Source organism: Camellia sinensis, chromosome 1 (genome assembly GCF_055761805.1).
Source record: "Camellia sinensis isolate YWXY chromosome 1, ASM5576180v1, whole genome shotgun sequence".
In the NCBI taxonomy this organism is placed as follows: domain Eukaryota; kingdom Viridiplantae; phylum Streptophyta; class Magnoliopsida; order Ericales; family Theaceae; genus Camellia; species Camellia sinensis.
Window position 1 is genome coordinate 26,748,551 of NC_138961.1, and position 26,924 is coordinate 26,775,474.

Below are 26,924 nucleotides of genomic sequence, written 5' to 3' on the forward strand. Positions count from 1 at the left end.
GTATATAGGTATATAAAATTTAAATTAAATATAAATATAAATATTTTGTAATAAATAATTTCATTAAATAAAAATTAATATTAAGACATCAATAAGATAGACAAAAAATAAAAATATAAAAGAAAATTAATTTGATTTTTGCGATGCACATAATTAAGCATATTCTGTCTTATTTATTTGTATATCGAGATAATTTTTTTTTCAAATATTATAATAATTAAATTAAAATATCAATTATATAAATCAAACCTGACAATGACAAAGCTAGATACACAATGAAAAATATATGAAAAATAAATATTTCTCAAATAGTGTCCACATAAAATTGGTTATTATAATTGAAATTGAGTTTGTACAGAACTTTATATGTAAATAGAAAATACATGTCGATGTGGCTTTTTTAGAAAAAAATAAAGTTTTAGAATGTGCCACTTAAGTAAGGAAAAAAATGCTATTTTTAATAATATATATATATATATATGTATATATGTATGATATGATGTATATTTATCTTTAATTTTCTCTGAGACACTAGCTACATTAGTTCGGTTGATTTTAGGGTTATTCTATTATGTTTAAGCTTTACAGTCTAATTAAAAAGCTATTAAAATTTAAGGTATTTAGATCTAGGAATGACAACGGATCGGGGTGGGATCAGGGATTACACACGTCCCTGATCCCTAAATGTATAAAATTTTTCGTTCCTGCCCCCGATTCTCGGCAAGGAATCTATCATCTATCATCTCCCCGTACCCTAATATGGATCGGGTTTCCCTGACCCCGGAAAATCCCAATACAAAAACAACAAAATCATTAACATCAACATCAACATCATCAATAACAACATAATCAATATCATCAATAGCAACATCATCTGTGTATCTGAGTGTGTGTCACAAATAGAGAGAGAGAGATTTGAGAGAGAGAGAGATCTGCTCAGATTTGTCGTGGCGGAGGGAACCGATGCCAAAGTATGCAGGTTTGGCGACTCTGGTATCGCACTACAACAAAAATAGTCTTTAGAGACGAAAACTAATGACGAAATTTTTTTTGTCACGATAAACGTATCTTTTAATGACGAAAATCATATTTCGTCTCCAAATGTACCATTTTTGGAGACAAAAATAAAATTTCGTCACCAATCTAAATCATAATAAAAAAATTAGGTGACGAAATTATTTTTCGTCATTATTTATAATTTTTTTTGTCACCAAATATTTTCCCGCTAATATTTTCGGAGGGTGCCAAACTTTTGAGACTTTTAGTGACGAAAAAATTAGTCACTAATTATAAAATTATTAATGACGAATATATTTTTGTCACCAATAATTTTTAATATTTTAATATTATTTAGTGACAAAACGATTTTTGTGGCCAATATTTCTATCTTTGGTGAAGAAATAATTTTGTCACTAATAAATAATTTAGTTACTAAATATTTAGGGGGGAAAAAAAATGTTTTGGCACCAAAGAAATAATTTTGCCACTAATAAATAATTTAGTTACTAAATATTTAGGGGGGAAAAAATGTTTTGGCACCAAAGAAATAATTTTGCTACTAATAAATAATTTAGTTACTGAATATTTAGGGGGGAAAAAAAATATTTTGGCACCAAAGAAATAATTTTGCCACTAATAAATAATTTAGTTACTAAATATTTAGGGGGAAAAAAAATGTTTTGGCGCTTCAAACACCCACAATAATTTATCGGTTCAAACCTGTTTCACACACACACACACACACACACACACAGAGGCGACGCCGCTGCTCACTCTCCTCATCGATTCAGACACAGATTCATCGCCGATCGGCTCACTCTGCTCACCGCCGTCACCCTCTCCTCACCGCCGCTGATCTGTTAGCTTCTCCTCTCCTCACCGCCCCTCGCTGCTGTGCCGATCTAGCCTCTCCTTCCCTTGCCGATCTCATCTCCTCTTCTCACTGCCGCTGATTTGTTAGTCTCTCTCTCTCTCGTTGCTCTTTTCTCTCGATGCTCTCTCTTTCTCTCTTTTCTTTTGCTACTCTGTGTTCTGTATACATTATATTGTTATACATATAATATATATATATATATATATATATGTATCCTGCTCTAAGATGTGGCATGTTTTCTTTTCTAGTGCGAAATTATAGCTTAATGGGGAAGAAAGGAAAGGGTCCTAAATACTTGACCATTGTCTTCTGTTTCTCATGTCCATAGTTGGAGTGAAGTAGGTAGAACTATTTCTATGTATGCTTCTATTTGTATTTGGTTGGTTTTATTACATACTTGAGTGTGGGTTGTTTTGCTATACAAAGTCTCTGTTTTATGTATTTTGGTTTCTGGATGATATTTGTTAGGGGCATTTACAAAGTAATTTATCATATCAATTAGGGGAGCTGGATTCTCACTGTTTCATAAATGAAATGGAGATGTCCATTACAAGGTCAATCGGTATAGGCCGTTGATTTTAATTTTTAATAATGTGTTAGCAATCTTATACATTAGAATGGAAACAATCCACTCTGATCACGTCAAGAAGATGATTAATTATGTTACAGTTGCATGCTGGCAACTGTAAAATACTTTTAAGTTATAAGGCTAGTGATTAATTATTTTTGTAAGAAAAACTTATTTACTTAAATAAAATCACGTTTAATGTAATTATAAGTAATGTCTATGAAAATATTTCAGACAAAGTAAATGGTAATAATTTAATCATAACAAATAATAAATTTAATAATTTGAGGGCAATAATTGGTTCATTTTACATTGAATGAAGTGCTGGTGAAAAATTGGTACATTACAGATGTCACCTTCTATTGGGAGGAGTTGCATCCATAAAACTGATTTGATATATATACGAAGAAGTAAAGCTCAAAACACACTAACAAATTTGATATTATATTACCAACAATTCATAATTAAATAAGTATAAATGATAAGGAGTTAAGTTCATACATTTTTTTTTAAAATGTCAATAATATAGTAAGTATCCTCTTCTTATTTTTAAGACAATTGACATTTTTCTTCAGATGATTGCAAGTTTACTATTTCAGGAGCATTCACAACCAAAATTATAGTTGGAGTAGAACTTCTTACTCTTACACTCCAGAACAGGATTTTGTGGTACACCAATTATTTTATAAAATCCACAATGAGTTGCGTGTTTCTTTCATTCTCATCATGCTCACCAAATTCCAATTTGATTGGAGATTGAGAGATATCTCATCCATATAAAACTCCAAATTATAGCCATGAAATGTTAGGAAGTAGAAAAGACCATATGGATTGTGTGGCCACTAATTGCTGATTAACAAACATGATGTGAAAAACAAGGACCAAATACTTCAACATAAGTTTGACAAATGTGGGCTCCACAGAGAAGTTACTGAGGAATGTAAGAATATGAAGCTTAAAACAATATGTAATTTGATCCTGCCTCAGCAGAAATATTTTACATTCATGCATATATATAAAATACAATATACTATTATAGGGCATTTCAAGGCCAATGAAATTATCCATAAGCCAATTCCATTCTACTTAATTCTGAGACTGTTAAGCCAAATACTTAATGTCGATGACTTTAGAGGCATTTAGACACAATATATATTACATGACAGGGCCAAAAACATTCTCAAAAAGACATATACAAGTTCTTTTGATAATAAGTTTTATGTATGTAATGATGCATTTGATATAGAAAACCAAAGATAATATACAAAGTATTTCAATAATTCTGTAAGTGAATGAATTACGTGTCTCCCATGATTATATGTCTGTCATATTTTCAGCTTCATAAATTCAAATTGCAGGTATGTGAGAGAACAAAACACTTATTAGTACTAACAGCAGCAAGGGAGTCATTCATAACAAGAAAAGAAGGGGACAAATAACAATCCACCAATTTAAAAAATTGAAATGCATAAATATCTACATAAGCAGAAGAAAAAACTGTACACATAGCAAGGAACATATCTTCACATTTAAGTAAATTGCATAAATATTTCAAAATTGACACAACAAATTAGAAAAGGAGAGAGGTTTTCATACATGGTAAGTAACTGAGCTACATTAGTATGCTGCTTTGCTAATCTACAAAAAACATCTACAGTCATATTCAAGGCCATTTCTTTTGCCTGCATGGACCCAAAAAAAACACCATTAACCGTAAGAATTTCAAAACCTAATAAAAAAAAATTCTAAAAAATAATACTTTTATAAAGTAGATTGTATACCCAAAAAGCTAAAAAATAATACTTTTGGGCAAACATAGTGAAACTGTCCATCCAGGAATTAGAAAATCAAATGTAATATATGATTAATGCAAGACATAATTATGTTAAGCATCAATGATCATCAATCCTAATTGGATTTAAAATATATGCAATACAGGAACATCACCTCTTTTAAGAAGAGGATCTCTTGTCTTGATTTTTTTTCCATGGAAACCTTCACTACTCTACAATATGATTTAAAATTTTTGCGTGAAATATTAATTCAAGGGATTGGAACTTCCTTGTTATGAAATATTTGGAGTTAAAATATATGCATTACAATTCGAAACATTGGGATTATGTTTGGGATTATGTTTTTCTTCTTTTATTTAATGGTGAATAATTATATTGTCTATATTTTCCAATTAAAGTTGAATTATGTTATATAGTTGTAGAAAATGGTCAAAGGAAAAAGACAATGGCTGAAACCAGGTGATTTGAGAACTAAGAAGCTAACAGAATATGAGAAACAAAGAAATAAGCGAATCAAGAAGAACTATGAGGTAATGAACAATCTTGGAGTGAAGAATATTACAAATTCTTTGATGAGTGTGGTTCAGCCCAAATGTGCAAATGCAAAGGAAAAGGGAATTAGGGTTGAGGTAGATGATGATGATGAGTATAATCCGTCAGGGAGTGAGAACGATAGTGATAACGAGTTATTGGGTTCCTTTTATCGCAAGGTATTATATACATTATTTTATATTTGTGTGTGAACATATCATTTACTATTTAAATATCTTCTTCATATATCTTAAACATCATATCTTTTTTAAAATATATTTTAACTGTGTTAAATATCTTGTTTACTATTCGATTATGTTATTTCAGGAACAAGAGATGCCACTGGGGTTACGTTTACAGCCTTATTCGAGGCCATTAACTCCCACCCCAGAAGAAGGGATGGATCCCCCACGTCAAGAGATTGGTACCCAACCCTAACCACCACATAATGTGCAACCTGTGCATGAGGTGACTGCATCTAGTAGTGTTGGTAAGTTTGCAAAGTTGTTTATATTTAATTTAAGGTCTAACTTGCATTTGTTTACTTATTAACTCGCGACAGTAGCAGGAAGAGAGAGAGAAAGAGTGAGAGAGAGAGAGAAAGAGAGAGAGAGAGAGAGAGCCTTGCCTTGCGATCTTCTCCGTTCCTTGCCTTGCCAGTCTTCTCCGCTCGTCTTTGCTCACTGATTCGGTGCTCTCTCTCTCTCTGTCTTTGCTCTCTGTTCACTTTCTCTCTCTCTGCTTTCTCTTTGCTCTCTCTTTGTTTTTTATTCTATTGTTTGATGGTGGATAGAGGAGTATATATATGAATGGATATAGGGGTATATGTATGCAATTTTAGTTCGAGGGGAAACGAGGACGGGGATGAAAATGGGATGGGGCCGGGGTTGGAAAACGTATAACCGTTCCCGCCCTGAAAATTGTCGGGGATTTATTTTTGAATACTATCCCCGACCCGTCGGGGGTATTTTTCAGAAAAAAAAATGTTATAATCTAGATTTGGGGGGTCAGTCCCTATCGGATCGGTTTTAAATTGCCATCCCTAATCAACTTACAGACAAACAAACGGAGCACAAAGGTTGTCCATATTTGTGCCAATTAGTGGGCTAAATTAATAAATTCAGTTAGGACTGGTCCTTAACCCGTGGGGGTGAATTTGTGTCCATTCAAGTGGAGGGCCTTTGAGGTTGTTGAACTTAAGATATTGGTATAAGGATAGAAAATATTTTTCAGAAAATATTTTTACATTTTTTGTCGTTTAGTACAACAAAAAATAAAAGTTAATAAAAAATATTTTTTATGATCAATAGAAAATAAGTCTATTTGGACGAAATATATTTTTATTTTTAAAAAACGAAAAACGTTTTCCAAACAAAAGTGTTATCAGTGCTATCATATTACCACCACTACCATCATGTTGACCGCTGCCATGGCCACAACCACCATCAATACCGATGCCTACAACCATCACCACCACCATCTCTACTCATCTATACTATATATTAAGAAAAATAGAGTTTTTAGTGAGAATAGCTAAGAAAGCTCTAAGTGCTCAATCTAAATTTTGTGATTTTCCAATTTAAAAAATAATTATTAAAACACACTCAAACACTTTTTATTATTTTTTTTTTAAAACAAAGAATGCATTTTTCATTCCTAAAATTATTCATTCCTTACAGTCAAATAAAATAGTTTTTCAATCAAAATATAAATAATTAATAAATCGCACACTCAAGAAAGAAGGAGTTTTCCAATTAAATAATAATAATAATAATAATAATAATAATAATAATAATAATAATAATAATAATAAATCACACACTTAAAAATATTTCACCTAAAAATATTTTCTATTCTTCACCATAAAGCATAAGATGATATATATAATTAAAATTTCATAACATTTTTTTTCCCCTTGCATTGGTCATTACTATTCAAGGTACATATCAATCCTCATTATTTTCATACACACTAAATGTTTATATATATATATATATATGTAGAGATTTACGTATATTATGATTGAGTAATTTACATTTATAATTTTAAATTTTAAATAATCTATACTATATATAATTCTAATTCAATAGGATTTCTTTAAGGTTCAAACTGTCAACTCAATTTTTTATATTTTTTTAATAATGAAAATACTAAGTATCATTATGTGTTGCATTTTAATTAGTTTATAATTAAATTCATATAGTTTTATATTAAACTCTTAAATTATGCCACCATAATTATCATTTCAAATTACTTCCTTAATTTATGTTTACCATACCAAATTTATTTTCAAAATTACTTCCCTAAGATTGCATTAATGCATGATTTTGATATATTCATACATACACATATGGAAAGTAATTAATTCTTTAACTTAAAATTTAAATATTATTGATTCTTTAACATATATAATAGTTATTCTAAATATTAATAAACAATGAGCTAATTATTTATATCTATACAGTATACTAAAATAACATTTTAACAACAAGAACTGTGAGAGCTCTAAAGGCTCAACTATTTGTTGACTTTTAAATTTTTTTAAAGAAGAAAAAAATCCATTGGTTACTATAAAATAAAATTTAAAATTTTAGTAACATTTATCAATAAACACAAATGATTTAGGAGAGTTTTTTTGATAAATCCACTTTCTAAGTGTTTTGTTCCATCTAGCCCAAAACGTTTTTGACTATTCCAATAAGTCTCATACCTAGCAATTTGTCCAAAACACCCCTACACATTTTTGAGCATTTATTTCCATTCAAAACGTCACAGCACAAAAACATATGAGCAAATCGCAAAATATACGGCAAGGCTTTCAGAAAACCTTCATTTTCATACCAGTTCTCATCGTCTCATCGTTTGAATCCTCCATCGCGATTCTCAACATCTCTGCATCCCACCATTGGGATAGAACATCTCTAGATGGGATTTATCAATAAAAAATTCATGATTTAGAGGTTTAAATTTTAAAATTCAAACTTTTAGTCACCAAGATAATTATAGTATATATCTATAATTTAGGGATTTTTTTTTCCTAAAATAAAAAACCTACTTAATAAACCCCTCTATAACTATATAGGATATTCAAAATTCCTTATAAAATGAACAACTTACGTAGGAAGCATGTCTCACTACTTTTATATAAATTAAGAAGATCTCTCAAACATATATTTCATTGCTTCCTTTTTACAAGAAAAAGCATCATCTCTACAATTTCATTTTATTTTTGCCTTCTTTGGAGGCTTTGTCTTTAGCTCCTTTAGATGCCTCCTTCAACTTCTATGCTAACTAACAAATGATTGTTGGCTTCAATGCTGCGATAGACAAAAGGGTGTCAAAACTTTTAAATTTTGTGCCTGGAATATATTTTGAGTTATTTTAATGGTATGTAGTAATGATTTGAGTTACCAGACTTTGTGACTATGATTATATTTTTTTGGTTATTCATTTGATCAAAAAAATTATGAGTTGTGATTGATTAGATCTGTTAAATAAATTATAAAAATTTGTATCATTTATTGATTCTATATATGTATTATTTAAAGTCAATAATTATATTTTTTATAATCTGATTTCAATTCTATTTGAAATCTAAGGTATTACATCACTCTTTCTAATTTTTTACACATTTTTTATTATAAAAAATCAAAAAGTCAATTAAAATAGCCACTTCCTAAACGGACTTTTAGTCATTGAAATGTGTTTTCTAGATGCATATATACTTTGTCATAGTTTATGCAAAATAATATCATAATACATTTCTCATCTATATACAAATTTCTTAAATTTATCAAATTTATTTTAATACCATTTGTTGCCCTGAAACAGCACTAATGTTATGTTGTGTTTGGTACACTGAAACGAAAGTATAATGGAATAAAATGATTATTTTTTAGCTTACTTAAAGAATGACCATTCCCTTATAATGTGATTAATGATCCATTTCAAGAATTTACTTCTCCCCACCAAATATTATATAGATATTTTTAGATAGTGATCCAAAACTCCTTTCAAACATTAATGTTGTGTTTGGTTCGTGGATTTGGATAGAAATTTTGAAAGGAAAATAAAAGAAAAAAATTGTGTGAAATATAGGTGAAATGTAATTATATCTTATTAGTATATGGTAAATTAAAATTACAAAACTTGTAAAACCAAGTGTATTTATATTTAATCGTAAATATAACTTTTGTAATTTATTATTTAATTTTTACGAATCAAATTATGACACGTATTTTATATTAAGAACTTAGAACACATTAGAATAAAAAAATCATTCTCTTATGTGTAACTCTAATAAAAATGAATAAAATTTAATTAATTATAAATCATTTTGCTACATATTTTAGATAAATTTTATGTTATTATTTAATTTTAAAAACTATTTTTTGATTATTTAATTATACCTGCGCAAAGTATGGGTAATTCGCTAGTTACTATTACTACCATCACCATCACTATCACCACCACTACCATCACACCACTACCGTTGTCATCGCCATTGCTGCTGCCGCACTACTACCGCCACCACCACACCCAAACGCCTCCACCTTACCGCTGCCACTACCACCACCACTAATATAACCGTTAATACATTAATTTTAAAAACGCAACTAAACATAAGAAAATGTTTTCTGAAAGAAAAGGCTATATTAGGAGGGATGGTGAAATGAATAAGTTCAATGATTTTATAAATACATTGGAGTTAATGGATGTCCCAATGATTGGGAGGAAGTATACGTGGTGCAACTCTTAGGAAGGGAGAGGTGGAGTAGATTGGATAGATTTTTAGTCAACCTAGACTGGTTAGAATGGTTTAGTTTCAAATTGTGGGGGTTACCTAGGTCATTATTTGACCACTGTCCAATATTATTAATGGAGGATGAGAGGGATTGGGGGCCTAAACTATTTAGATTTTTAAATGCTTGGGTTCTCCACCTTACCTTTATGAATAAGGTAAAATCAGTTTGGGACAGTACTTTGGTGGATGGATGGGCTGGGTTTAGATTAAAGGTTAAACTGAAAGTCTTGAAGGAAACACTGAAAGTATGGAATATTAAAGTGTTTGGGAATGTTGAATATGAGCTCAAAGAGGTAGAGGACGCAATGCATGCATTAGACTGGGTTGCTAAGGATAGGCCTATGAATGATATTGAAATATCCAGAAGAAGAGAGCTTAAATGGGAGATTTGGAAGCTGAGAAAAATAAAGGAATGGATTTGGGTGCAGAAATCCAGAATAAATTGGGCTTTAAAAGGAGATAGAAATACTAGGTATTTCCACATTTTGGCTACAAAGAGGCTGAGTAGAAATCTGATGGATTCCATCATAATCAAGGGTACGTCTTACAACAAACCTCAAGAAATGAAATGGGAAATTGCAAGGTATGTTGGAGAGGCATTTGTAGAAACTTAGAGGGTTAGACCGAAGATTGGTGGAGCTTTTAGGTTAATTCAACCCTGTCTAGATGAGTTGAGGGTGAAAAAGTGATAAAATTCAAGTATTATTGATTGATGTTTTTGATATATACAATGACTCTCCTATATATAGAAGAGAAAAACATATTCACCTACCACACTCAACTCTCACCTAACACACTTACATCTGCCTACCACACTCAACTCTCACCTAACACACTCAACCCTACCTACCACACTTACAGCCCCCCTCAAACTCAAGGGGGATAGGAACTAACCAACTTGAGTTTGGAGAGAGTAACAAAACAAGAAAATACACGAATACATAAAATAAAAAAGGATAGGAGACACTGTATGGTCGTGTCAGACCGTTGGTGAAGACGCTGGATGGTTGTGTCATAATGTTGTAGAGGACACTGTATGGTGGTGTCATAACGTTGTAGGGGACACTGTATGGTTGTGTCATAACGTTGTAGAGGACACTGTATGGTTGTGGCAGACCGTGGTAGTAGATAAAGCCTGTGACAGTTTACGGAGTCTTGCTGGACCCTTGTAGAAACTAACTGGAATCAATGTCGGGACAGTTTACAGAGTCTTGTCGGACCCATGAAGGAGCTAACCGGAATCAATGTCGGGACAGTTTACAGAGTCTTGTCGGACCCATGAAGGAGCTAACCGGAATCAAAGTCGGGACAGTTTACAGAGTCTTGTCGGACCCATGAAGGAGCTAACCGGAATCAATGTCGGGACAGTTTACAGAGTCTTGTCGGACCCCTAAAAAGTCGCACCCTCAAAAGGTGTGCCCAATCTTTCAAAAGGCGTGCCATCAAAAGGCGTGCCCAATCCATAAAAAGGCGTGCCATCAAAAGGTGCGCCAGACACGCGGCGATGCACATGATCGACAGAACGCGTGTCGGCCTCTTTGTCATGGTCTTTATAAACCGAAGCGGAGGCTGAGGCTTGGAAGTAGAGACAAAAACCTGCTAGAAAAACTCTGAAAAACTCTTCGTTTTTCTGAGAGAGATTTTTGAGAGAGATACTCTGTAACACTCTGTTTTCTGAGAGAGATTTCTGAGAGAGATACTCTGTAACACTCTGTTGTCTCTGTTTTCTGAGAGAGATTTCTGAGAGAGATACTCTGTAACACTCTGTTTTCCAGAAAATGGCTTCGTCTTCCCGTGGTCTGCTCACTCTCTTTCCAGACCTTAACGAGTCAACAAGAGAGATAACTGGTGCGGGGGCCAGTGAACCTCAACCAAGCACCCCAGGGTTTGCTCCGTTGAACTTTCCTATGCGGTCTGTGGAGCAAAAAATGGCAGTGCAAACTGACATTGAAGCCAATCAGTATACTTTGAAGTCCTGTGTGGAGACGATGACGGCAGTCACAAACTTGTCGCATCGGCTGCAGAGTAGGACAAATGAGGTGCTGCAATTAAACTCCCAGCTGGCTCTGCTCCAACGCATGTATAAGGATGCGCGAGCAGAGATAAGTGTGCTAAAGGCGTAAAATAAGGAGCTGAAGCGGAAGGCCACCGTGATGTTCCGTTTTGGAGGTCCGCCATATTCTGCAGTGGAGGAGCTGGGAGTAGTGATCATGCCCAGTGGAGTGGGAAACACGGAGGCAACACCTGCAAGGGCCGCCTAGGATGGAGGCAAGAAGAAGAGACCGGCGGCAGAGTAGAGAAGGGATGTCGGCGTGTGGCCGTCTGCAGAAAAGAAAACAAAGCCGTTGTGGTGTTGGTTGTTTGTTTGTTTGTTTGTTTGTTTGTTTTTTTTTTTTTTTTTGTGGTGTAAAATGGTGATCGGGGTGAGTCCCGACATGAATAAAATGAGTTTGGTGTGCAGTTCTGCCTCTTTGTGCTTTGTGAAAAGTGGGATCAGCAGAGATAAGTGGGTATGAATGCAGTTCGTCTTCTGCCTGTTTTTTTTTTTTTTTTTTTTTTTAACAACAATAAGAATAATAATAATAATAATAAGAATAATAATAATAATAATGGAAAACCGTGGGCTTGAAAACTATATAATAATAATAATAATATATTAATGGTTTGATTGTGTAAGAATAATAATAATAATAATATATAGTAATAGTGAAAGCATGTGCCGTGTGGTGGTGAAAAAAAAAAGTAAAGTGAATGAAAAGAAAAAGATGAAGATTAGTTTAAAAATAAAAAAAAAGAAGTATGGGTGTGTGCAAAAAGTGGGGATGATGGAATTTCGGTGGTGTTGCAGAGGGAGAGTGAGATTTTTTGTGATGTTCATCCTCATGTGCCCTCTGTGTTGAATTGTATATCAAAAACAATCTGTATCTTCTACCCACATGAACACCACTCACCCCATTCACCAGAGAGAGAGATGTAAACCGGAGGGAGAGAGATCAGTGATTGTATAATCAAAAGAACAGTATGTTCCTGAAGCTGGAGCCATGAAGGGAGAGAGATCAGTGATTTTTTGTATATTCCAGCCTATATATTTTCTCGATTTCTTGAAGCTGGAGCCATCAACAGGAACCAGGAGTCGAAGTAAGGTTCGTCGACGAGATCGGAGGTTCAGGACGGCGGAGGGGAGGGGTTCGCGGCGGCGATGGACTCGACGAAGCCGTTCTTGCACTCGTGACAGACCACGTCGGGGAGGGTTTCGATGGAGACCCGTTTGTTGCAGTGGTAGCACCAGTACTGTAACGGATCAGGATCTGAACCCGATTGGGTCTGTGATGGTGGGGCTTCTTCGGCCATAGAGATTCGAGTACCGATACAGACGATGAAGACTTCGCACCAAGTGGTGAAGACTTGCGCAGAGAGAGAGAGGAAGCTTGTGTGTTGTGGGGTTGTATTAGTTGGAAGATGAGAGGTCCGGCGGGCGGCCAAGGCGAGGCTGCCGCCCGCCGGTGAAGCAAAAATACGAGGTTCTTAACAAAGCTCTGATACCATGATAAAATTCAAGTATTATTGATTGATGTTTTTGATATATACAATGACTCCTATATATAGAAGAGAAAAACATATTCACCTACCACACTCAACTCTCACCTAACACACTTACATCTACCTACCACACTCAACTCTCACCTAACACACTCAACTCTACCTACCACACTTACAAAAAGTTTTCTGAATCAGAAGTATGGGTTACTATTAAGGAGTGTGATGGGAATAAAGCCCCTGGGCTTGATGGATTTAATTTGATTTGCATCCAAAAAGGATGGAGGATAATGAATGATGATATTCTCAAATTTATGGCAGATTTTCATGTGAATGAGAGGTTGGTGAAGGGCCTGAATGCTTCTTTTTTATCTTTAATTCCCAAAAAGGAAAACCCAACAAGAATCCAAGATTTTAGACCAATCAGTCTCATAAATTCCACGTACAAGATTCTATCAAAAGTCTTAGCTAGTAGATTAAAACAAGTATTACCAAATATCATTAGCTCAACACAGTCTGCATTCCTGAGTGGGAGAAGTATACTGGATGGGATTTTAGTAGCAAATGAAGTGGTAGACTGGTGGAAAAGATCCAAGGAAAGTGGGCTAATTTTAAAACTTGATTTTGAAAAAGCTTATGATACAATAAATTGGAGTTTTCTGTTTGATATGTTGGGCAAGTTTGGGTTGGAGACCAAATGGGTGAAATGGATGAGGTCTTGTTTAAGTTCAGCTACAGTATCTTGCCGCCTAGTTAATGGTTATCCATCCGAGGAAGTGTGTCCCCAAAAAGGGTTAAGGCAAGAGGATCCAATCTCTCCATTTTTGTTCATTATTATAGCTGAAGGGCTAAATATGTTGTTATCGAGGGCCAGAGAAATAAGACTGATAAAAGGGGTCATTATTGGTGATGAAGGATTGAAGTTATCTCACCTACAATTTGCTGATGACACAGTCTTATTTTGTGAGGCAGATTAGGTAGAGGTTTCAAATATGAAGAGAATTTTAAGATGCTTTGAAGTAGTTTCTGGGCTAAAGATTAATTATCACAAAAGTGCTATCAGTGGAGTGGGAATTGATGAGGCTAAAGTTGCTGATTTTGCTTCAAGATTAAATTGCACGAGTCAAAAACTTCCTTTTAAGTACTTGGGTACGCCTTTAGGGGCTAATCCTAGAAGAAAGCAATTTTGGAAACCTATGGTGGACAAGTTCAAGGCAAAATTAGCTGGATGGAAGAGAAGAGTGCTCTCATTTGCTGGTAGAGTGACACTAATTAAATCTGTGCTCTCGAACCTGTCAGTTTATTACATGTCCTTATTTAAGATGCCTCAAGGAATAACCAAGGAGATTGATAAGATACAATCAGCATTCCTATGGGGTGATTTTGATCTGAAGAGGAAGTTACACTCAGTGAAGTAGAAAGAAGCTACAGTGAGTAAGAATCTTGGAGGCTTGGGTATCAGGGACATTAAAGCAGTAAATGACAGTCTATTGGCCAAGTGTGGTGGAGGTTTGGGGTTGAAGATGATGCACTATGGAAGATTATGATTTGTAGAAGGTATGGTGATGAAGGCAGGAGATGGTTTCCTTTTCATATGGTTGATTGTAATAGCTCAAGGATCTGGAGTGATATACTATCAGTAGTTCATTCTAATCCTAGGTTCTTTAATTTTTTTATGGAAAGTGTTGAAATCAGAGTTGGGAATGGAAATAGGATTAAGTTCTGGGAGGATGCTTGGCCGGGTAGGCTCTGTTTGAAGGATAAATATCCAAGACTTTTTAGCATTTCTACTGATTAAGGGGCATCACTGAAAGACATGGTGGATAGAAAAGGTAATATTGATGATTGGATTTTCACTTTTAGAAGATTTTTACTAGCATGAGAGGAGGAGGATTTAAGAAAGTTGAAAGAGGAATTAGGATAAGGACCAAATTTGTGCCTAGAAAATTTGGATAACATTAGATGAAATGCTGATTGTTCTGGTTGTTTCAGTGTTAAGTCAGTTTTCAACTGGTGTGAGTTGCTTATTGGATCTAGGCAAAGGTTATCTGGTTTGATCTGGAACAATCCAACAGCTCCAAAAACACAGTTCTTTGCTTGGTCGGTATGGAAAGGGAGAAAAAAGACAATGGATTTTCTACATAAGATTAGGGTTATTGACACAAGAGTTGGATTATTTTGTGTTCTGTGTGGAACAGAGGAGTCGTCATTAAACCATATAATGTTGCACTGTCATTTTGTATGGAATATATGGTCTAGCATAATCAAATGGTAGAGAGTGCAATGGGCAGTGCCTGATATAGTGGAAGGTCTGCTTCAGTGGTGGAGTGGCTGGAAGTTTAAAAAAGGGGAATTACAGATATGGAAAACAATAACAGTAATAATTTTTTGGTCTGTTTGGAAGCACACAAATGATGTCATTTTCAATGAGGTTCAGCCCAATAGTGAAGATCTGTGTGAGCTTATCAAGGTTAGAGTGGCCATGTGGTTGAAGTCAAATATAGTGGGAAGAGATTATTCAATTTACCAGTTTGTTTCAAACTTAATAGATTAGGAGATGTATCAAGTGACGGGTACTGGTGTTTAAAGAAAAGAAGGTGTGCTGTTGTTGAGTGAACTTCTGGGGTGAAGTAGTGGAGGTGTTAAGCTGAGAATGGCTACTGATTAGACAGTGCTTGAGGTGAAGGGTGAATTTCTGGTTTTGTCTGGTATTTCTACTCTGTTGCTGGTTTGTCTGCTGGGTAGTTTTGCTATCTTTGGATGCTGCTAATGGTAATGGTTGCTGTAGTGCTATTCTTAGTATTGGGTTGATGCTAGTTGCTGCTGATTGTTGCTGCTGTAGAGTTGTTTTGGTGCTGTGCTGTTGTGATGTTTTTGGTGTTGTTTTGATATGCTTATTGTTGTTTGTGTCTTGGTTTTTGAAAACAAATGATAGATTGGTGGGATGCTCCTGTGCTGTTTTGTTTTGCCAGTTGTTGTTTTTTCTTGGCTTTGGTTGGTTACTCACCAACTCTTGATGGTGTGCTAGCAAGGGATTGGGTAGGCATATTTGTGCCAACCTAGTTGGGATTGGTATGTCTCGTTATAATGCTTTTTTCTCCCATCTTTTTTCCTTCCTTGATGTAATGAGATCTTTGTTCATCAATAAAGGTTTTATTTTGCCAATCAAAAAAAAAAAAATGTTTTTTGTTAGAACAAATAGAATGTAATAGAAGAAACATGGGCTGTTAGCAAACATTTGTGGACTTTTTTGGGTTGTTTGTCAAAATTCATGTCACATTAACTTTTGCATTAAAAAAATTAATACTTTTTTAATATTAATTTTCTAATAAAAAATAAAAAAACCATTAAAAAAAGTTTGATTGATTTGTAAGGGCCACGTAGAATCAGAACTCATCTAAAGATCAAAAGCTAACACCTTGTGTCATTTTCTCCTCACCTCTTTTCCTTTCATTTGCCATACCTCATTTCAAATTATTTCTAGTGGCTCCTCGACTATGATAAGAATAGGGGTGCCATTGTTGATTTCTACTTTAACTGAAAGAAAATCATACTTCTATGTACACATGCTTCGCTAGCCGCATCAATCTCTAGGATGTTGGGTATGTTGAATTGAAAATGTTTCCTTAAAAAAGAGTATATATGATAAGTCAAGTTTGGACTGAGGTTTAAAAATAATGAGTAGTTTTATTATTCCTCATTGCTTTCTATATTGCAGCTTGCTCTGCCCTCTCACACTATCAATTCAGAGAAAAAATTGACTTGAGTTGATGTTTTATCAACTAACAATAAGGTAAAAAACTTGTCACTCTATTATCAGACGCTGCTTCTATCTGGTGAGTTTGGTGGGATAGTGAGGAGTTGGGATCTGACAGATTTGACCCAATGACACGAGATTGTACTTTTTATTTATTTATAAATATTAACACATTTTTTTGATTTTTGAAACTTAAATTTATAGAAACAATAGAGATACAACAGCAAAACTATTGTTGTAAGCCCAGATGGAAGTCATATTTATGCAACAAGCAACTTGGCACGTCTATATGACTAAGAGTACATTGATTACGAGGGGAAAGGAGATTAGGGGAACACTATGGTGCAGTGCATTTTCCCAAGGCTTGTTGTAGGGTAAGTTACATTTTATAAATTCTACTCCAAACTTTCTGCTAATTATAAAGTTGACCCAAGATAATTTGAGGCCTAAGGGCAACCACTTTAAGAGAAGCTAAATAAATTGATATGAAATCATACATTTATACTTTGTCTATAATATTGTCGGTGGGCAGTATTTGCATCTGATAAATATCTAGGAATCTATGATCCAAGTGTCAAGAATGTGACTTAGAAGAAGAACATGGTTGATTACATCAACCAATCTGTAATCACATCATTTGTTGTTAATCAGAATGCTACTACTTTCTTCTCTAGTAAACTCACCATTATCTTTGTTCAATTTTTTTCTTTTATTCAAATTTGTTTTGAAATAAGAGTTTCATTTTGTTATAGTAATTAACTTGAATTTATGTGTTGTAATAAGGCTTGACAGTGGTGGAGTAGTGGCTTACACACAACACGGTGATCTAGCCAAACCCATTCCTTTGAAGTTAGGTGCACCTATATTAGCTTTTGACTATACGCTATGATCAACTGAGCCTAGAATTTAGTTATTAATCTTCATCAAGGAGAAAAAGTGAATTGTTTGCCTGGTGTCATGTCCTTGGTTTTTTTTCAAGGTTTGCACCTAAATCAGCCTATTTGGAAGAGAGTTGAAATAGATTCACATACAAAAAGAAGTTTTAGAGAGAGACAGAGAGAGAGAAACACTTTCTAGAGAGAAACTTTTGGAGAATATTTTGCTTTGTTTCACTTAGATGTTTGGGCAAATGAGGCCATCCCTTTTTATAGGTTACAAGGACTATTCTAGAAATGTAAGAATGGAGAGGATTTTAGATCATTTCTACATCTTCTCAAATATCTTATTCTATAATATACAAAAATAGTATATACAGTTCTAGAACTATTTAGAGACTTCTACCATCCTCTTGAATGTTTTAGAGAATTCTAAATTCTTCTATTAGTTTCAATTTTTGTTGCCTTTCCCTAGAAACTTTGGTGGGTCATGACATTTGACCACAATTCTCCTTGGATTTGCTTCATAGCTTTTTTGATCAATCAAACATTTTTGGTAAAGTTAAAGAGATTTCCAAGTATACATCCATGCGGCAAGTCCCCCCATACTCCAAACAAAAAGCCAAATAATCATAGAAAACACAGGAATACTTTTTAAAAGGGTAAATTACATTTACCTCCCCAAAGATTTAACATAATTACAGAAATCTCTCCTCATGTTTCAAAAATAACATTAACATCCCTTTTGAAATTATTATACAAATTAGTCCAATGTTAGCCATCTGTTAGTTTTTTTAACAAAATGCGCTGATGGTACATATTTTCAAGCATTAACTACCCACAATGTCCCTTAGTTGTCTTCCATATTTAGGGTCGGTTTAGGATGTTGCAAACATGAATCTTTTGACTTTTTATAAAAAGATGTGTAAAAAAATAGAGAGAAAACAATGGTACTAAATGCACCAATTACCCTACTAACTAATATACCAATAGCTAATGTGACATTGCTACCTCAAAATTACTGACCTCACCTAATTTACAAAGACCTAAACCCCTACGTTCTCCAAACCCTCTCGCGATCCATCACTACACAACTTTTCAGCTCCCAAGTTGTTTGGCCTCTCATGTTCCACAACAACTCAGATGACGATCACCAGCAGTAGCGACATTGCTGAAACAAAAATTGTTCTCGTTTTCCATCTCTCATCACCAGGCGCATACTGTCAAAGGTTGAACATAACTTTTTGCTCTAGATTTTGTGGCTTCTCATAGTCCGCAACAAGTAATCATGTTTTGCCTCATCTCACCAAACGCAAAACTGTTATTATGGTTTTGCATTTTTTCTTTCTCTAAATTCTTTACATAACTATTATTATGACTCTGCGTTTTTTTCCTATATTGGTTGTAGTCATCTGTTGTTCGCCCAATATATTACTTTGGTGATGATGGTGCCCCTGCATTGTTTTAAGTTGGTTGTTTTTACTATAATTTTTTTTAATTACCCAGTTAATGTTATCTTCATTGATGTTGCAATAGACCAAGTCTACTATCTTTTAAATGATTTTCAAATTGGATTATTTTTGTAGGGGTTCTTGTTTGATCTCTATTTTGTTGCTTTTGTTACTAATGAAATTTTCTGATTTTTTTTTTTTGGGGAAAAAATAATTTGATTAATGCACTAGTACTATAAAAAGCAACAATGAAGAATAAAATCAATGTATCTACATTTTAATTGTTGATATGCTACAATTGGTTTCGTGCTTTATTGAATACTGTATAATTTATGTTGCTTGTGATCAAATTAATTGATCTGGTTTGAGAATATAATTTTTTTAATTTTTTTTTAAAATTAAGGTTCTCTTTCTTACTCCTATTATTAATCCTAATAATCTCATATATTTTTTCATAAAGTTTCATATTATTTATTGCAAAGAGATGGAAGGAATATCAAGTAATTATCAAAGTATGGAGTATAATGAGAATAACATTCAGAATGAAACAGAGGAACAAATTGTGGAGTTTAATGAAAGGCATATTGAGAATAAAACAGAGAAACAAATTATGGAGTTTAATAAAGGGCATATTGAGAATGAAATAGAGAAACAAATTGTGGAGTTTAATGATGGGCATATTGAGAATGACAAAAATAAAAATATTGAAGAGAAAATAGAGGATCCTTAAGGTTGGAATGCTATTTGACTCTATTGATGAGATTGTTAAATTTTACCAACAATATGCGAAGGGAATGGGTTTCGGTATGTTAATTAGAAGCTTTAGAAAAGTACAAGGGCAAGTCAGATATGTGACAGTTGCTTGTAGCCACACTCGAAAGCTCAGGATCAACTCAAGTAAACTCCATCAATTGCAACCACAATCAAAAACTGGTTGCAAAGTTAAGATTTGTGCAGTTTTATGCAATGATGGGAAGTGGATGTTGAACTCTATGGTCCTTGACCATAACCATGGAGTGAGTCGAAGCAAAGCTCGATTTTATAGATGCCATAGGTTTCTCACTACAGCTGTGAAAAAGAGGCTTGAATTGAATAACATGGTTGGTATTAGAACGAATCAAAGTTTCAATTCACTTGTCGTTAAGGTAGGGGGACATTAAAATTTGTCATTTCTAGAGAAGGATGCAAGAAACTATCTCGATATAGTTAGGCGTTTATAGCTTGGGAAAGGAGATGCTATCACTATGCATAATTACTTTTTGAAGATGCAGGCTGGCAATTCTGACTTCTTTTATATGATGGATTTAGATGACGATGGTCGACTAAAAAAGTATTTTGGGCAGATGCAAGGAGTAGAGCCGCATTCAAAGAATTTGGTGATGTAGTTATATTCAACACAACATACTTGGTTAAAAAATATGCCATGCCATTCGCTTCTTTCGTGGAGGTAATCCATCATGGGCACTCAACATTATTGGGGTATGGATTGATATTAGGGGAAGACACCGAGACTTTTATGTGGCTATTTCAATCTTGGCTTGCATGGATGTCTGGATGTCCCCCCAGTGCAATTATTATAGATCAAGACAAAGCTATGAAAAAAGCTATAGAGTGTGTTTTCCCTAATTCATGACACCGATGGTGCTTATGGAATATCATGAAAAGCTTCCTGAAAAGTTGAGTGGGTATAAACAATATGAATCAATCAAGTTTTGTATTCAAAATGCGGTTTATGATTCCTTAACAAAATAAGAATTTGAAAAGAACTAGGAACATTTCATTGAGCAGTATAAACTTGAAAGCAATGAATGGTTACTTGAGTTGTACAACGAGGGGCATCGTTGGGTACTAGCCTTTGTTAAAGATAGTTTTTGGGAAGGAATGTCAACCGCACAGTGGATTGAAAGCATGCATGCATTCTTTGATGGGTATGTCCATTCCAAGACTACTTTGAAACAATTTATAAAACAATATGAGAATGCTTTGGCAAAAAAGGTTGAAAATGAAAACAATGACGACTTCAGTTCTTTCAACTCGTGCATCCCATGCATAGTTGGTTATGACATGGAGAAATAATTTCAAAGTGCTTACACGACTACAAAATTTAAAGAGTTTCAGCGAGAGTTATTAGGGAAGATTTCTTGTGATTTGTCTTCATGTAAGAAAGGTGTTGACATTTTTGAATATGAAGTTGCTGAAGATGTAATGTTTGAAGAGAGTCAGCGTCGTGTAACTTTTAATGTTTGTTTTCATGAGGATACCAGTGAGGTTGATTGTAATTGCCAGTTATTTGAATATAGGGAAATAATTTGCAGCCATCAAATTGTGGTGTTAATTCATAAGAAGGTTGATCAAATACCAGACAAGTACATCTTAAGAAGTTGGTCTAAAAATGTCAAAAGGAGCCACACAAAAGTTCGGATCAGTTATGACAATTGGGCTATGAAACTTGAGGCACGTAGCTTTGCTAAAATGTGCAATGCCTTTTATGAGGTTGTTGAGTTGGCAGAAGATTCTGAAGATAGATATGAAAAGGTGATGGAGCGAATATGTGAGCTAAACATCAGCTTTAAAGAAGGGAATTGTGGAAGCAATAAGGATAGTTCAAAACCTCATCAAAAGAGTCCAACCTCATGTGGGAATGGTTTTGGAATTCTCAAAGAAAGCATAAACATACTTGATTCATCAATTGTTCACCAAAAAGGGCGCCCGCCATACAAAAGGAAGCAATCTAAGGTTGAAAAGGTTATTAAGAAAAGAAAGGAAAGAAAAAAGAAAACACAGACCACTAGTAGTAAAGAAAATATGCACAAGCAAATTGATGAAAGTGTGGAGAAGGTGGTGGTGTAGTTGTATTTTATTGATTGATTATTACTTTATACTATTGTTAATAATATTTCCTAACTTCTTTTATTTTACATTTTTGTAGGAGCCTATGAACCATAGAAACATGCATGATACGAGTTGTGCTATGAGATTTATTGGACTTGGAACACAAGAGAGTATTAATTTAAATGTAAGAATCTTTATTTTATATCATCAATAGTTGTTAGTTGCTTTAAAATATGTAATTATGTTATACACAATGTAGGATTCTGCATTCCAACAGTCACAACATATTGGTGGTAGGAGTTATGACTTTCAGAAGGTGTCACATATGTGGCCAAGCATGGTTGGGCTGCCAAGTATTACTGGGATGAGTCCATTCTTTGGGCAGCCAAATATGCTACAAGGAGGAAGTGTGCATTATTCGACTAGTATGGTTGGAAAAGGGTTTGGCATTTATCCATCTTAGGTATGCATTTTTTCCATCCTAGTAGTACATCTTTCTGTTTAAAAAAAAAATGTCATTTAATTTTTTGTTTTGTTTTTAGGATCATCATTAATCTTCATCGTGGAGAGGAGGCTTTGAGATGGCACCTATGCATCCCACTGGCTTAACTGGAATGTTGACAAAGAATGATTTGATGCAAGTTAAAAATCCAAGATTGCACAAGGATGGATTAGGAAAAGAAAGTCATGATGGAAAGTGATGTTGATTGAGCAAACTTGCAAATGATCTACTTTGTTTCAATGTGTTTTTGCTTGATCTTTATATGACAATGGGAATATTGGTTTTTTTTTTTGGAGGGACAAGCAACTTTAAGTTTATTTAAATCTCAATTTGAAGTTTAAACCTTAGTTTATTTTATGCATTTCACCTTATTCAAAAAAAAAAAATAAAATCTGCATAAACATGTTTCATTTATGCCTTTTAGCTTATACAGATTAATGCATTTGTCAAACAGTTTATTTTTAAAACCATTAAGAAAAGATGATTGAACAATCCAACATTATAATTCTAGCACAGTTTTGCACTATTTCAACATAATTCCGACAAAATTTAAACATATTTTCTTTAGTTCCTATGAACAAAACACAAAAAAAAAGTCATTATTAACCACTGCCTTCTCAACCACATACAAGAAACAAACCATCATTGCAACATGTTGGAAAAAATGGTTTTTTGGTGAGTTTAATGTGAATTTAAAGTAAGTCCCAACCATTGGCTAAGGTGGGATTAAATGGGTTTAGATTCTGTGTAACAAGGTCTTTACACCATAAAGAGAATGATCAAAAACCATTAAGATTATGAGAAGAGCATGAGCCCTTTGGGACATCTAAATTTTCCGAAGGAAGGGTGGCATGGATGCTCTCAAAGATGGGCTTGGGCCAAGACTATGGTCCAAGTTGATTATGGCAAAATTGCCACACGCACGCGCGCATGCTGCTTGCTTGCCCGGACTACCGGGTCCGCCTCTATGGTTCGTGGTCCATGGGTCGTGAGGCTTGAGGGAATGGGTTACGTTTGGGCTAGGCCGAATTGGTGGTCCACCAACCTATTGTTTTTGGGACAGGTCTGCTGCAGGTCCAAGTCTGTTGCAAAAATGTATATACACATATGTGTATATTGTGTGTAACTCACACGTTGAATTCCCATCAGTTTTGTGCATTACTACAGTAGTTTTGTAGGAGTAATGACTTACATTAGTGGCTAGCCTTCATGATTGGAGGCTCCTCCTCTCTCCTCCATGGTGTATAAAAGGAGACCCATCTCCCTTGGTTTTAGTATAGCTTTTTACCTTCCAGAATTATACAATTAGTCTGTTTGTGTCTATAATTTTCTTCTTGTGTTGAGAGAGTGCTGCCATTGTTTGTTTGCCAAAGCTAATAGAAGGTGCTTCTGCGTTAGCTGGTCTAGACCATCTTATCATGGGAGACAGAAGTCGACGTTCCTCCAATACTCACGGGGAGACGGCTAATCTGTTTTAAGGACACTGTTGTATCACACAGAATTTGGTTTGTTTTCTTGTTTTTAATATTTCAATTAAACATGTACTTCTGTTAATCATGTTTCATGTTTCATGTTTCATACTCAAGAATGTAATTTATCATATATGGATTTATTTAATGGTCTATTATTTAATTTAATCAAATATGAATATATTTGTCTTGTTTAATCACACAATTTGATTAACAATCTTAAAACAGATTAGCATATTTCCCATGAAATTGTACAAATAGATTTGTAATTTCAATAGTTTTCTGTTTTTCAGAATATAAATTGTATAATGAAATTGTACAATTTGATTAACAATCTTAAAACTGGTTTGCTTTTGTACATAGATTAGCCTACTGTTACATGTATGTGAATCTTTAATAATATATATATATATATATATATATTTGCATGTTATTGTTTGCTGGGCACATGTAATGGTTATTGTTGCATCTATGGATTTGTAGGCCACTGTTACATATAGAAAAGAGTATGAAAATCCATGATTAGGAATTATAGGCCACTGTTATATATAATTGTCTGCATGATAAAGAAATTATGTTGGAGATGATTATACAATTAGTCTACTGTTTTGTTTTGGTTGCATATTTTAGGAGTATGAATTTTAATTTCCCCACCTGCAAGTTTTAATTAAAAATACAACTTGATTAGAATTGTTCAGAATTTCTAATGTGCACTATTTGGACTGTTTTTTAAAAAAAATTAGACATTCATTCTAATCTTTATACAAGCCTTTGTTTCATTTCTGTGGTTTCATGTTTAGTAAAATTCATTAGTATAGTTTTTTTTCCAGACCTTTAATAAACTTGTGCATGCTTATGTGATTTAGCATGATTCATTGGGTCTACCATGATTTGTATATCCTGTTTGCTTTTATAAGTTTATAATCTAATTTGCATGCTAATGGGTTAATAACTTCTAAAATTATTTACATGTTTATTGAGAGTTAAATCCATTTGTAACTCTTGCCTATTATTTTAATTAAGTGTTTAGGAGTTGTAAGTCTTTGTAACTTGTGTAATAATTTTATATATAAAACTCTTAACTATTAATTTTTAATTTAATTCTTAGAGTTATAGGTTTAATTGTATATTTATTTACATGTTTATTGTGTAAATTAATTGTAAATTTATTTTGGAGTTTTAGTTTAATTTGTGTAACTTATATAGCATTTTAATTTTACTTAATGTTGCTATTCATTATATATTGTTAAAAGGGGTGAATACAAGTTTTTTTCAATTAGTTGCTTTGTCTTATGTTGCGGGTTACTACTAACCTTATTTGTAGGCATACCTATGCTAAAGGGAATGGAAACAAGACAAATCCAAATGAATTAAATTTGGGATTGCAATAAGAATTTGGACATCTAACTTTTTTGATTGAACAGAAATACCTAAGTGAGGAAAGGAGTTTTAGACAAATGATAATCCTATTTGGATTAGTTCACTCTTAGTTATATTTGAAGCAATTTTTCTTGAGATTTATTTGGTTTGTTTACCAAGTTGTAAAAGCAAATTTTATTTGCTTATATTGTTGTAGCAATTTTCTATATTGCTTGTAATTTGGTTAGCAATTTTTAAATTGTTTGTAAGTGTTGAACCTTGGTTTGTTTTAACTTAGTTCATCCCTTCGAAAACTTAATTCCAAAATTGTTTCTCACGGAGTAGGAGTCAACATGCTCTTGAAAGTTTTGTCAAAAGGTTAACTGGGTTTTAAGTGGGACCGATGTGACCCCTCCAGTTTTCTTGGGAACATTCTTGACCATGTTTGATTCTAAGTTTAGTGGTGAGACTAATTTTGAATTAACTTTTCAATTATGGGATTTTCTAGTGTTAAGTTTAAATTCTGGAAACACAGAAAGTGATATTCTGAGGTATTTTTCAGAAATGGCAACTGTCACCAATGATGTTGTTACTGCTAATGTTGGTAGGGATCTGAACCCTGGGGCAACTGAATTGCCAACCCCAACTGTGACCTCTATGGTCAACCTTGGTGTTACTCTGGCTGTTCTGGGAGGATCGCTCAATCACCATGAGCGCCCAGAGAAATTTGCTGGGGTGAACTTCAAAAGATGGCAGCAAAAGATGCTGTTCTACTTGACCACGTTGAACCTTGCAAAGGTTTTGAGTGAGGATCCTCTAGCTGTGGCAGAGAATGAGCCAGACAAGCAGAAGGTCATAGCGCTTGACACATGGAAGCAGGCAGACTATCTTTGCCGGAACTTTGTGTTTAATAGCTTGGCAGACTCACTCTACAGTGTGTTTTGTGCTAAGAATTCAGCAAAGGAGTTATAGGATCTCTGGACAAGAAATACAGGATTGAGGATGCCAGGGCAAAGAAATTTGTTGTTAGCCAGTTCCTGGACTTTAAAATGATAGATACAAAAATTGTGATAAGCTAAGTCTGGGAGTTCCAAGTGATCTTGCATGAAATTCATGCTGAGGGAATGCCTTTGAACGAGTCATTCTAAGTTGATGTGATCATTGAGAAACTTCCCAATGGTTGGAAGGACTTCAAGAACTACTTGAAACACAAGCGCAAGGAAATATCAGTTGAAGAGCTGGTTGTCCGACTCCAGATGGAGGAGGATAATAGAAAGAAAGGAGGGAGTACCTCCTCTGTGAAGGCCAATTTCATTGAGCATGGAAAATCTTCTTGGGTAAGGAAGAAGCCTCATATGAACAAGGGCTCCAAGCTGGGGCCAAGGGGTGGTGCTGCAAAGAAGTTGACATACAAGCCATAGGAACCTGGTTATCGGTTCTTAAGGAAGTGTTATAACTGTGGTAGTGAGGGGCATTGGGCTAGTGACTACCGTAAGCAGAAGAAGCCATACAAAACCAAACCTCGTGCTCACATGGCAGATATGCAAGAGCACTCTCATGATGAGGATGACAT

General features: G+C 34.2%; 1 protein-coding gene across 8 annotated transcripts; it reads left to right on the plus strand.

Annotated features, from left to right (window-relative positions):
- Positions 1–1,681: 1,681 nt before the first annotated feature.
- LOC114323442 (protein FAR-RED ELONGATED HYPOCOTYL 3-like) lies at positions 1,682–22,865 on the plus strand. 8 transcript variants are annotated; one of them, XR_014332984.1, is made up of 7 exons: positions 1,682–1,955; positions 5,093–5,255; positions 16,825–16,899; positions 17,068–17,237; positions 22,119–22,205; positions 22,281–22,484; positions 22,564–22,865. XR_014332984.1 is itself a non-coding variant. In XM_082874651.1 (4 exons), the coding sequence occupies exons 1-3, from the start codon at positions 21,395–21,397 to the stop codon at positions 22,482–22,484; spliced, it is 924 nt and encodes a 307-aa protein (XP_082730777.1). In that variant the 5' UTR covers positions 21,252–21,394; the 3' UTR covers positions 22,564–22,865. The 8 variants fall into 8 exon arrangements, 1 of the variants encoding a protein (XP_082730777.1); XR_014332987.1 differs by lacking the exon at positions 16,825–16,899 and having other exon boundaries at positions 1,687–1,955; XR_014332992.1 differs by lacking the exons at positions 16,825–16,899; positions 17,068–17,237 and adding an exon at positions 5,331–5,456 and having other exon boundaries at positions 1,688–1,955.
- Positions 22,866–26,924: the final 4,059 nt, after the last annotated feature.

Excerpts from the sequence above, each read along its gene's own strand:
- LOC114323442 (XM_082874651.1), top strand. The coding sequence starts at position 21,395 with ATGTTTGAAGAGAGTCAGCGTCGTGTAACTTTTAATGTTTGTTTTCAT. Across the intron at positions 22,028-22,118 it reads TTGATGAAAGTGTGGAGAAG|GAGCCTATGAACCATAGAAA; the intron begins GTGGTGGTGTAG and ends ACATTTTTGTAG. Across the intron at positions 22,206-22,280 it reads AAGAGAGTATTAATTTAAAT|GATTCTGCATTCCAACAGTC; the intron begins GTAAGAATCTTT and ends TACACAATGTAG.